Source organism: Argiope bruennichi, chromosome X1, assembly GCF_947563725.1.
Source record: "Argiope bruennichi chromosome X1, qqArgBrue1.1, whole genome shotgun sequence".
NCBI lineage: Eukaryota > Metazoa > Arthropoda > Arachnida > Araneae > Araneidae > Argiope > Argiope bruennichi.
The window spans coordinates 17,479,366-17,493,280 of NC_079162.1; the positions used below are offsets into that span (position 1 = coordinate 17,479,366).

Sequence of the window (13,915 nt, forward strand, 5' to 3'; positions counted from 1 at the left end):
CTTTATCAAGATATTAATTGTAACATCGAATTAAAATTAAATATATATGGCAAAGAAATAAATTTGAAGTTATTGTAAATGAATTTGACTTCTGTAATTCTAATACATCAAATACCATCTATAAAAATAATATAGATGAACTACTACAGTTTAAAAGCATTTATAACACCAGTTTCCCCGAAAAAATAAATTTCAAATTTTAAAATAATCTAAAAACTCACCTTATTTCTTTTATTTCGTATTATTTTGCATGTTTAAAACACAAGTAGAGAATTGATTAGGAGGATGATAAGGCTAATATTTAAAACTACAGAAACTACCTAAGCCAATAAAATTTCAACTAAACCTTGAAATTTGCATTTTTTATGTTTTATATTATTTTAATTAATAATATATTTGTAAATAGAATTTCGTAAAGGAATTAGAAAATACTTCTATAATTTTTACCGGATATTGAAATGAAACTCCTGTTAGTCATCGGTAAACTACTTTCAATAAAAAGCCATTGAAAAAAAAATTAGTTTCCAATGAAAACTATTATCCGTTTTTCACACTAGTAGATGTTAACCCTACTATAGAAATAGACAAAAATCTGGAAATGAATAAGACTAATCACAAGATAAGGTTTATTTTAATATATATTGGTAGAGTTTTTGTGAGAGATAAGGATATTTTTTTTATGTTTTTCTGAATCCAGTAATTCATTTTAAATTTTTTTATTAAAGTGATGTCTTCGCTTTTGTTTACTGATTATTATACTTCATATTTATTTTCTTTATGTTCCATTGTTTATTCTTGTCAAATCAATTATAATTTTCTTATAAAATTAAAAATATGCACATTATTATTTATATACATACAGCATATAATAAAATAACTTAAAACTTGAAGGAAAAAGCGTAAAAAATCACCAAACAATAATAAAAAAAAAAAATATGAAAATAAAACAATGTAGAAAGCCCCTCTCCCCCTGAAAAAAAAAGGAAGAAAGCTGGAGCACATAAGAAAATGGGAAGAATGTCAAATGAAAAAGCAAAAAACTCGAGTAAAAACATATGTAAAAAAGGGGAGAATGTATAATATGTATATATATATATATATATAAAATTTAACACAGACAAATGATTGCACAATACGCTGCAGATCTAGAAACGCCGTGGAAATAAATCATAAATCAATACCGAATGGGTGCACAAATGATAGAATATTGCACTGCGCTAATGGCTTCATCAAGGGACGAATTAATTATGAATTGTATGGAAGGAAAAAAAAGACAATTTTTCAAACACTATCGCCCAATAAAGAAAAACGATACTGCTTCCCCACAAATACTATAATAGATCGAAGTGAATGGGAATCAAAAGGTTGAAGAATTTAAAATGCCATTCAACTAAAAAAAATATGGAAATAATGGTAGATTAGAAATTTTCATATTCCCATAAGTTCCTTTTCAATTGAAAATAGAAAGACTACACAAATTAAGTGAATTGAAATTATGAATTGCGAATTATACAAATGAAGTGAGTTGGCACAATCACTTTTGTAAATTTGGTATTGTATTTTGTATTTTAATCGCTGCAATCTCTTAGAGATTGTCAATTGAAAAGTGATTATTATATATAATTACATATTATTACTATTATTTACATGTAAAATACCTTTGTGGAACTATCTCATCACTTGTCTTCATTACTATTGAGGATTGAAAGAAGGTGGAAATAAGGCGGATTACTGCCTTGCCATAATGAACACCTTTTATGCTTAAGTATTTTTGACAACTTACTATAAAAGTTGTCTTAAATTTTAGCAAATTTGCCTCACTTAGAAATTAAGAAAATACCTTTGCTTTTGCATTCAATGCGCATTTCAGTCTTGAAGCTCTTATCTCATTTAAGGTAATGCTGAATGACTCTTTTTTTAAGGATTTCGTGCGTTTTTCTGAGTTTGACTAAGACAGAAAAGAATCTATTTCAGTCTTATGACTTGCCCAGAGAAATTTTTTTCTCTGTATTATTACTAATTCACCTTATTCTTAACATGTTACCTACTAGAGTCTCATGTGGAAGTAAACATACATAGCATAGAAACATTTTGTTCAAATGTAATAACTGTTGTCATTAGTTTTTCTATGCCATTTCTATAGATTAGATAAACTATTTTAATGGAATTTTGAAAAAGTATCAATTTTTTTAAATGGCTCTTTTCAAATTTGAAGCTGGGAAACTACAAAAATTTGTTTCGTAACCTGATAGTCATTTATACGTAAAACAAATTTAAAGGGAGGTATCACTTTGCAAATGAAACAAAAAGCAAAAATAAATATCAATTTAATATTTTATGAGCGTCTAATTATTTGTATAAAAATAAAAAATAAGTATTCATAGCTATTTTTTCAATTCCTACGTTAGTGAATGCATCAATTTAAATCACTTAATTTACCCTAGAATTAAAAAAAATATGTACAATTATCCTAAACTGAGAACATTTTGTAGGTATTTTATTGTTCTTCCATTCTTTACTACAATTCTTTGAAGACTCAAGTCCCTGTTATACGATTAAAATAAAGATTACCGAATTGGATGGACGGATCATCTGGTGCTTATAATCATGTTGTACTCCAAGAATTCAAGTGAATCAAGTGAACTTGTTTCACATTAATCCTTTCACTCCTTATCTAGCCCAACCGGCAGTAAAAATTCTATATCATTGGTTCCGTTTCTGTTTCAAATGAGAAGTGCAGAACATAAAGCGAGGACACTTTGGTGATAGCTCGGTTTACATCCTGTACTCATTGTATGAGACAGAAACCGACTAGCCAGTATAAATTTTGCATGGCCATTTGGGGCGTGTCAATAATGAAAGGGCTGAAAATGGAATTGCAATATTTATTGTATTTCTATCTCAAAGAAAAGATTTTTAACAATATATCTGGTTTTTCAATGTCAGGTATGAGTTTTTTGAGGCAATGAGTTGAAATGAGTGGTATTCCTCATACTTTGGTCACTTCGTGTATTAAGTAGTATTTAATTTATCGTATTAGAAAAGTAAACGAGCCACACGTGAAGATAAAGCAATTCCTATGTCTTAACAATACATACTTTGTCAAACAGTAATTTTGGAAGTCATTATAATAAAAATATATTTTATATGTTATTATTCGTTATTTTAATTATATGTTTTATTAGCATCTATTGACATCATATTTCATATATGCCATAAATTTGAAAAATTATTTATATAAATTTTGTTTTTCTTTCAGGTAAACATCGGTATTTTTAACGATCGAGAACTTTCAAGATATATCCATTGTATTAAAAACTGTAAAGAAAGTGTGGACATTATTTATTAATCCACTAGAAACGATAAAAATCAAAATCATATTTTTCTACTTATGAATCGATAATTGAGACTTGGTATCTACTACATATCCAGAATCAACAAAAAAATTTGCATCTTAAGCCAGTAAAATTTCCTAAATCATCGAAAACGGAGTGCCTACGTCATAATTTTTTTCTAACAAAAGAGAGCATTGTGGAATCTGAGTAGTTCTCTTAAGACATATAGTTCCCCAAACTATATATTACGCCTCAAAAATATATACAAACACATATTTATTTTATTGTTCCCAAGAAATTGGATATATTTCTATATATATATATATATATATATATTTATATACATAGCCCGGATGCAACTACGAATATCAGTGAAATCGATGTGATGCTGCCAAAAATGTTACGATAATAAAGAAAAAAAATTCTTTCAAAGTATTTTTCAGCCATCTTCAAAAGTTTTTATCATCTTTCCAGTAAAGTGATTTTTGGTCTCCTGCGAAATCCTCCGTTCCACTGGGTAACATTCTAAGGAGTAACTGCATATTACTTTCCGAATATAAATGCACAAAGAAGAATCGATCCATGAAGATCAAATATCAAATGCATCAGATGATGTGACAGAAGGAAATTTTTCCGCTTATTTCGACGACGATCCTATGGGGGCTGGAGTCTCGATTTACAGCGTTTATCAAAGATTGATTAGATTTATAAGGAGAACATGGGGTAGAAGAACACGTAAGTAGACAACTTTCTTTTATCTCACAGAATTCAATTTTCTGCGGATGCTCTTTTTGTTTATTTCATTCCCATCTTTTTGTAATGTTCATATGACAGGGCTTGTCATGAGTGACATAAGAACTATATTTTCAATTGTATATTCAAATTATACATGGAGTTATTGATATTCAGATTAAAAAAAATCGATTTTTTAAGCACACTTTTATTAATGTGGTAAAAAGCTAAATTTTTATACTTCTAATTTTTAATTTATAGTCCATTATTATTACTATAAACAATTTTGATATAAATTTCTCTCGAATTCATCACCATGTAGCGCTTTACGAATGGAATAAAAATAAAATTAAATTAAATGATTAACTGATTACCGGGTTCTAAAATATTTAATTATAATAAAATATATAAATTAAATGAATTAATTATACTTAATAAAATATATTAATTATAATAATTCATGGCATCGTGGGAAACATGTGAGGTAAAAGTGCCTAGTTAAATAAAAGCATAAAAATTGTTCAGGCAATCTGAAACATTGCTAATTAACGGATAAAGTTCTTTTTTCCTTTCTTTTGGTTTTAGAAGAATTTTTTCTAAAGATCCTCTTATAAAATTAACATGAATTAATAATATAAAATAATTTTTCACAAAGACTTTTTTTAATCAGCCTGATTAATAAATACTGACAAAATTTATTTTATCATTCTTTATATGAAATAAAGTTTGAAAAGTTTTTCATATACTGATGAAAAAATTTAAGATGTGTTAACTACTTCATAATAGTCATTCAGTGACAGTTAAATCTATTCTTATTTAATTAAATTTTACTTTTCCATGGAAAATATAAATAAAAAGTATGAATTTAATTAGAGTACATTTTAGTAACATATTTGTACATGTATACTAAAAAATATTTATTCATTTATTTTTTAGTATTTAATTTATATAAGATTATTATAAATATTTTAAAATCATGAAATTAATTTTGTCTAGACTTCTCCACCAGACTGTGCCATTTGAATGGATTCCAAATTTTATTCAATTAATATATAATTAAGAACTGAAAGTATTAAAATAATATCTCGTTCTCGTTAACACACAAATATACAAAATAATTTTTTTTTCATTGAAATAAGTGATTAAAAAAACCAAGCTTTTTCTTCACAATCACCCTTTTAATTTCCCTTGACAGAGTGAAAGCCTTGATTTATCCCTCGTAAATAGATATATAGTTTATAGATATAGTATACAGTTATATATAATATGTAGTTTATATATAGATGTTTCACTCTTCCTTCCTTATACATTTTAAGTGCAATCTGTGTTATATATGAAAATAACATTACACAAAACTATTTTCTAATTACGATGCTGTATAAAAACACAGATAAAAATTGCTTTTTCTGTTTTTGAAGTGACAATGCTCGCAAAATTTTAATCTCAATACTTTAAAGTTTTACACTAAGACAAGGAAAAAACCTTAAATTCAGCATATTGAGTTAGTTATTCGGAGAGTTTCGTTTTTTCATTCGTTTTTTGAAATAAATTGAAAATACTTTTTTATACAGAAAATGTATCCAATTGTATATGCTCCATATTATCTATAAAGGATTTTCCCACTTTTGAGAAGTATTTTTATTCCACTCTTATCGAACTCCCTTACCTTACTGTTGAAAACTGCTCAAAATGCTATTTGCAGTCCTCCAGAAAACTATATTTTCCCTTTCAGGAATTTCAGAAGGAGCGAAACATATGATAGATTGAAGGTGTCAGTTCATGGTTATAAGGAGATAGAGGTAAGATAGGGAAGCTCTATCAAACTCCACCGGGTAGCCAAATGTACTTGTGTCTTAGTGCTACTCTGATTGGAACCCCTTTTATTGGCAATTCCAGTTAATGGATGGTTTCAAATTGCCCTGCTGTTAGGGTGTCGATTTGTCCCTCTACTACACAAGGCGATTCCAAATGAATGGAACAAACTTGGAGAAGAGGTAGAGAGCAAGGATAAGAATAATCGTCTCATTGAAAAACCAAGGGCGAAATCCATTTCTTTAGTCATAAATACAATGTGTCTCAACTCAACTGAAACAAGGTGTTTAGATTCTAACTACTACACTGGTAAAAATATTTTAATGAAATTTTCAATAGTGAGAACATTTACTTAAAACAGTCATTTATTGTAAGAGAATTAGTATTACCAGAACAGCTGCGAGATGTTCCAATCTCCGTTTTTAACCGAATATGGTTCCAGCATGATGGAGCTTCAGCCCATTTCAGCAGTGATGCTCGCAATTACCTGAATGCCTCTTTTGGAGCCCGATGGATTGGAAGTTTAAGACCAGTCCCTTAGCCACCCCGATTTCTCGATATATCTATTTTTTCTAGGATCATCTGAAGAATCTTGTTTATAAGACTCCATTTGAATCAGGTTAGAATCTCGTTTCTCGAATACCAGTGGTTGATGTGCGTGTGCGTGAAATATTTGGCCTCTTTGGCATAATACGCCAATCGCTCTACCGACGCTGTCAGACATGCATTGCTGTTGGTGGATGGAATTTTGAACAGTACTTGTAAACACTGGAATTGCATTTTTCAATGACGCCATCATTAAATGCTTGTTTTTTTCTTTCCATCTCTTATGTGCTTCACTTCTTTCCATCTCTTATGTGCAATACATTTTGTACGATAAATATTTATTTTATTAAATGTATCACTGTTGAAAATTTCATTAAAATAGTGAAGAAGAAACTAAGCACCGTGTTTCAGATGAATTGAAACCCCCTGTATTTGTGACTAAAATAATAGATTGCAACCTGGGTTTTAAAAAAGGAAAGATCAATTTTATTTTCCTATGTGAATATTGTTTGTATTCTTGTTCTCTATCTCCCCTCCAAGTTTGTACCATGAATTTGGAATCACCCTGTATTTGATTGAATTAATTGTTTGATTAGGTAACTGGAGCTAGTAATAGTCATTGCACTTTTAATTTTAACAGCAACATAATATGTTTTTTTCGTTTTTTTTTTGAAATGAATATTAACTTTGTAGTGATTGTTGATAACTCGATCCTATTATGATTGTTTTCGGTCAACATTACGGGACAAGTTCTATGTGTCATTCAATTCGAAAATGAATTCTTTTAGCTTTGTTTGAGAAATAGTATTTTCTCTTAATTTGTTAGATATCCAACAATTAAGGCGATTGCCAGCGATAATTCTTATCAAATAATCACAAATGACTTGATTCAATACTTCTGCTATTTCATGAACGATAATATGCTGATTATTGGTGATCAGCTTCTTCACGGATGATGTATCTTATACTTGAAATTTGCTTCTCTTGAATTCCACAAATAATTTGGGTAGCTTACAACACTATCTCATTAAAATCCACATCCCTTTACTGCGACTTGAAAACATTTTCCCTTTATGATAATAAAAGGGAATTAAATGATGAAAATAATCTCTTTTGTTCTCCATATTTATGCAGATACCAAACAAACTCAATTAAATCAATCGTAACTGTGAATAAATGGAAATTTGCGAAACCACTACCATTCAGGAATGAATTGAAAGGGTGATTATCGCGATTGCTCAACTCTATTGTGATCACTAAAAGCTATCGGAAATGGACGGAAATTCTCCAAATAAATCATTATAACAGCCAGTTGATAAAATTATAAAATATTGAAATTATCTCCAAAGTTTTTCCAATTATTTATGTGAAATTATAAAATCATCACAAATATTCAAAGATTTATACAAATAAGAAAAAAATAAAAAATAATTTTTAAAAAATGCAGTCGGTAAAAATAAAAAAATAGCACATTTAGAATTTTAATTATCTGATTTTAAAAGTACTGATGCATAATCTAGAGAATGCAGAATTTTTCATAAGAAAATTTTGAGAGCACTTTTTCGAATGTTTGCTTTGTACTTAATTATTTCCTTCATTCATGTGCCGTGGTCAAGAAGAATAGAGCACTCATGTTTTCACACAATCCTCGTTCATTTGCAGCAGTTGCACAGATCATTAATATAAAAGTATACAGAAAGTAAAAATTTAAGGCTCGACTGTAGAAATATGTTATTAATTTTTTAACATGTTCAACAAAAGTATTTGGTTAGTAGTTCAAAATCATTTCTTATAACGTAATCCATTGAAATTCACCTTTCACTATGTAGAAATTTGCAAATATTTGCAAATAGAATAATAATAAAATTAAATAATGTATCCAAATCACTTTGTTTAATTTTGCAAACCAGTTGAGATTTTTTCCCTGCTCTGTTTTCTTCTCTTACATATTATTTTCTCCCAAAATAGTATTCGAAACTAAAACAATTGGCAAAGTGAAATCTCTTTTACTCACTTATCAGTGAATTATTTGAGTTACTTTCCGAAATTGAGTGAATTTCCGAAAAAGGAAATTCGAATTTCACTTTTAGGTCCTTTTCATATATAAAGAGAACTGCTGAGGAAAGGATTTTTTTATGATTGATTTTGCATATTTTTTTAACGATGAGTATCATAAGTCCAAATGAAGTGATCTTGATAAAGAAATACAGATACTTTTTTCTTAGAATACGTAATCTTCCAGCTTTTCTCTCAATAAGCATGAAATTTACTCCATTTAAATATACATCCAGCAATACAGCCGGCTACCTCATTGCCAAGACGAAAAAGATTTGTGTTCTTGATAAAAGATAAAATTGCATTATTTTATTTTCTACACCGCTGAATGTTCTCAGCATGGTTTCTTCGAGAGTTGAGATGGAGAAAAATGATGTCCTTCTTTTCTATGGCCTCTTTCTGCATTCTTCTATGCGGCAATGTAAGACCTCAATTCTTTGTAGCCAATAGATTTGAATAAATAAACTTTCTTCTGATCTTAACATTTATTACAACATTATTTAGGAGAAAGTAATCAGTGGGCCAAATGCCATTCTCAAAGGAAAGATGATAAATTGATCGTATAATGATTGATTCCTCTTTATCTCTTTTTCTTTGTATCTCGAAAACTTTGTATAGAAAACTTTGAGGCATGCATTTGTAAATGCTGCTTAGAAAATATTAATTTATGATTTTATATCGCATCACGGTATATATTGACTAAAGCAAAAGAAATTATTTCGGTACGTAAACATATAATATTCTTAACATCTTTATTTTCTTTCTTTGATGAATATACAGAACTTACTTGTAATTGAAAATAAAAGAATTCTTATTTATTTTAATGACATGAAGTTCGTTTGTTTTATGTAGCAAAACTACTGCTTGAATTATTAACACGAATAGCCAAAATCCGGATTGATTTGACTGTTACAAATTTGTAATCTTTCAAGTCGAAAGTATATTTTATATTCTAAATTTAAATCTTTTATTCATTCATTTATTTTTTACTTTTGAATTGCAAGAGTAGATATTCATAGAATGTCTAAAATGAAAGATAATTTTTCAAAGCTATAAATTATTACCAAAAATACAATTGTATGCGAATTTATTGCTTCAATTTGTTTTATTCTTTAGTTAGAGTTAAGAAATATTTAAACGAATTTTCTTTATTCAGTATTCTAAATGCTATTGCAAAGAGATTCTTATAAATAAAATGACGAATTTGTAGATGATGAGTTAAAAATGTTCAGCTTATCACACATTTCGTCACAACGCTGCCAAATATAAAAATTTTATGAATTGCTCATTTTATCAAATATAATACATTTAAAACAAATTTCTTTTTATAATGTACCATTTCATGTTTTAATTATCAATTTGTTACGAAAATTATATATTTGTTTCATATTATTCTAATAAAATTTAAATATTTAAGAAAACTCAAGGGAAGAATTTCTTATAAAATAGAAAACTTAGTTACCCTGAACATTGTATGGTATACAAGGTTGGAAAGTTTGAATTTTGTTAAAAAGCTTTATTTGCTTTCATTAATTGGTTGGTTTTGGGTTGATGTTTTGGCTTAAGTGCTATTGCTCACTATACTGCATTAGACTAAACTGTAAAAATCGTGGAAAGATAAAAGTATAATTTTGCAATTGAGTAAGAAACGGTGAAATTTTTCAGTTAAATAACTGAACAATGTTTAATTAAGAGAATAAAAGCCTATCGAAATACAAAAAATACAAAATACAAAATATAAATATTTGGAGTTTTTCCAAGTAATGCAGAACATTAAATCGAAGTAGATTTGATAAAATGTAAACTTTGGGAATTGAAATTTTAAAATTCTGACAGTAATTAGAAAGTAGGAATAGTAAAATCGCAGATTTGGCTGCTCTTCAAGCAATAATTGAGAGTGAGTAAATCTTGTACGTCCCAACCGTAAATGAGTTAAAATAGTATCAGATTTTCTGCTTGTTAGAAACGGTCAAAACTATACCATAGGTTTGATTGAATGAAGTTTGAGTAATGAGTTAAAATAGTATCAGATTTTCTGCTTGTTAGAAACGGTCAAAACTGTACCATAGGTTTGATTGAATGAAGTTTATTTCCCAATTTCACATTCCACATCTTCTGCCTCTTAGAGTAAAGCAACAATTTAATGGATTATTTGAAATTGGTGCAGAATCTTTCCTACACATTGTGGCAGCTTTATGAGCTTGCTCATTGCCAGCAATTCCAACTAGAGAAGGTATTCATTAATGTTGGTTTTAACTTCAATTTTATAAAAACAATATTTTTTATAAAAATTAACTTATTTTTTTATAACTTATATTTTTTATAAAAATTACGTAAAAATTTACGTAAGTTTTATTAACTTATATTTTTTATAAAAATTACGTAAAAAGTTTAACAATTTTCTTTTCAATTTAGGGGGAATTTTCTTAAGGCTAAAAATCTGCAAAACTGGTGCAAAAAAAAAAAAAAAAAAAAAACAGTACTGTGTAACTTACTGAATTTTATACTTCAGAAGAAAAATAAAGTTTGCATGAATGAAATACATAGACAATTTCACTTATAAATATCGTGTTTTAATGCCTTTGCTCATTACGCTCCAAATTACAAGTTACGTTTAATACCTGACAGGTTTTTGTTTCTGTTAAATACACATAATTAAGAGGACGCACTATCTAAAAATCTCTGAACATGCATTTCTACAATTTCTAGGAAAATTATCTGTAAATAAACTTCATCATTGAAAATATTATTCGATAAATCGCTTTCAACTTTACTATTTTCATTAATTTTGAACGACAAAATTTCCTTTTTTTATCAGAATGCATTAACGGGCATGTTGCTCAGCACAATTTAAATATTTCAATTATCTCTATATTTGCTATTTGTGCGCTCATAATTCATATATAATAAGCATATTCCCTTTATTTTCCCTTTTCTTTTTTTTTTATTGTAAGACATCTTTTGAGCCAGAAAACAATGAGAGTTGAAATATTATACTTTTTACAAAATATGGAATTTTGCTTTCCTCAGGATGTTTATTCTTGAGAAGAATTCGTGACTATCGTTGACAGATCCAGGACTTCTGAAATATTACTTTCATTACTTTGTCTAATTATTTCAACTTTTTTTTTCAAATTATCTAATAACTAAATTTTTCTCCGATTGAACCTCATAGTACAGAAAACATATGTAGTTTCCCAGGGATATCTAATTGCAGAATTGTGACTATCTTCGGAAATTCTACTCAGTTCCAAAGCAATTTTAGGCAAATATGATTTCGCAGGATGAAACAAAAAAAAAAAAAAAAAAAAAAAAAAAACAGTAAATTTCTCTTTCAAAATCTTTCGGTTCCAACATATCGTCGATTATTGCTCAAATTACAGGAATATTTTTCCACTCGATGTATTCTTCATTACAAGTTAAACAAAATCTTAAATATAAATTTATACTAAGAGATTCTCCCGAAAAAATCTTACGTTACGTTCTTGAATCGCATTCGCATATTTTCACTTATTAGTGGAAAAATAGAAGTTGATAGGGACGCGAGCGTCAGAGATTGATTTTAAATATTAAAACTTGTCGATTTTAGATAAATTATGTGATTCATAAATTTAAGTTAAATATTTCAAAAGGTGAAAATCTTCAGAACCCTTCGGAAATACTTTGATCCGAATTCCGGTCATTTCAGTTTCCTTATATTGTCCTTTGATGAACAATTCTGAAAGGGTTTTCGAATTCTTATTCTAGAGCCTCTTAACTTTCAGTTTTACTGCACAATATTTATATAGGTAATTTTTAGACACTTCAAACCCTGCTTCATATTTGTTCTTTTTATCTTCAAGAAATAATGAGGTTATTTAATTTTGAACTTCATTCGGAAGAGAAAATTATCATCCATTTGTGAATCTAATCATGCAATTTGATAACATCTTTGGCGCAAGTTTCAAGTACAGGCAATGACTGTGCCAAATTAGTTGTAAATGAAACTCCTAAAGAATTTTAATTCGCTTTAAGAGAATTCATATCTTCAAATTTAGAGGATAATTTGCAAATTTCTAGCCGGTTTAAAAGATCTTACTGCAGGCGCCATAAATATTTCTTTCTGTCCATTAAATAATTCTTATAAAGTTCTTCTTTACTCTCAGCTTATCAATACTTTTAAATGACGTGATTTTTCTTTCATCAGTTGAAATTTTCAGAATAATTATTTAAGCACCATCTCCTTCATTGTGAAAATAATATTTGATTTCGGCACAATAAACTTTAAATGCACCTATTTCCCATCCCAAATATCGAGAGAACACATAAACAAATCTGTATACAAAACTTATATAACATCGATTCCTATTCACATAAAGACAGAGGATTGCGGAAGCTTCAAGGACAGTCCAGTTTATTTTCCTGCATACAAAACTTCTTCACAACTGTTTTGTCACCATGGGCTTATGGTAATTAGATATTCGTGCCCATCACCTCCCGGCATTTTATCACTGCTCTGAGCTCTGATTTATTTAAATCGAATGTTGCAAAGAAAGTGGAATTCAGAATCAGGTTTTCAAAATTCAATCCTTACAATTAAAGTCAAAAGATAAAAGACATACCTAATAATCTATGTGCATTTTAAAAGAATTTCGTCGCCGAAACTGGGCCTTCTTTTTACCATTTTAATGAAATAGTTCTATCTTGTGATAGTAAAACTTCTTATTTTATCAAGACAAAATATTTTTTTATGCCTCAGGGGAAAATTCTTTTTTTTCCCCGCTACTTATGGGCAGTAAAAAAATTTCTGGGTTTCATTTTATCTAAGAATTTTTGTCATGAACCTAAAAGTTAAAAATTAATATCAAATAAAATTCCAGCATTTTTTAAAGAACATTTTAAAATGAGAGACAGTTCTAGAAATTATGAGGGAGAATTCTCTGATTTTTTACCGTTCAAAAAGTAATCATATCTCCACTATTACTTTTGTGGATTGCCTACTCCCTTTCTTTACATAAAGTTTCTTGGCGATGTCTTCTTTTGATTTTTGCAAGAAATTATATCCTTAAATATTTTTATTTATTAAATTAAGAAAATATACGCAAAAATATCTCAAGAAAGATGTTTCGTTGGTAATAAGTTGATTCAATAAGATCAGTTGCCTGCACGTCGATTTCGATCCTTCTGAAAAATATCTTTAGATCCAGTAGAATAAAAGAGAATTAAAGCTGGTGTAGTAAGGCACAATCGCTATACTACCTCTACAAAAGATCCATGAGATAAAACCCGTCTTCAGATGAAATACACATTTTATGATTCTAATGTTAGATTTTCCTTTTAAGCACAATTCTTCTAACGATGAAGTATGAACGTAAGCGAAAAATGTAATCCTTCTTATATTCTTCTAATCACGTGCGAAATAGCTTTTTTATTTTCTTTTGAAATATATAAACTAC

At 28.4% G+C, this 13,915-nt stretch overlaps 1 protein-coding gene across 1 annotated transcript in view; it reads left to right on the top strand.

Moving 5' to 3' along the window:
* The first annotated feature begins 3,723 nt into the window (after positions 1-3,723).
* LOC129958883 (Kv channel-interacting protein 1-like) overlaps positions 3,724-13,915 on the top strand; it is a 111,400-nt gene continuing 101,208 nt past the window's right edge. The window contains exon 1 of the mRNA XM_056071605.1: positions 3,724-4,070. Coding sequence (XP_055927580.1) covers positions 3,896-4,070 — 175 coding nt within the window. The 5' untranslated portion in view covers positions 3,724-3,895. The remainder of the gene's footprint in view (positions 4,071-13,915) is intronic.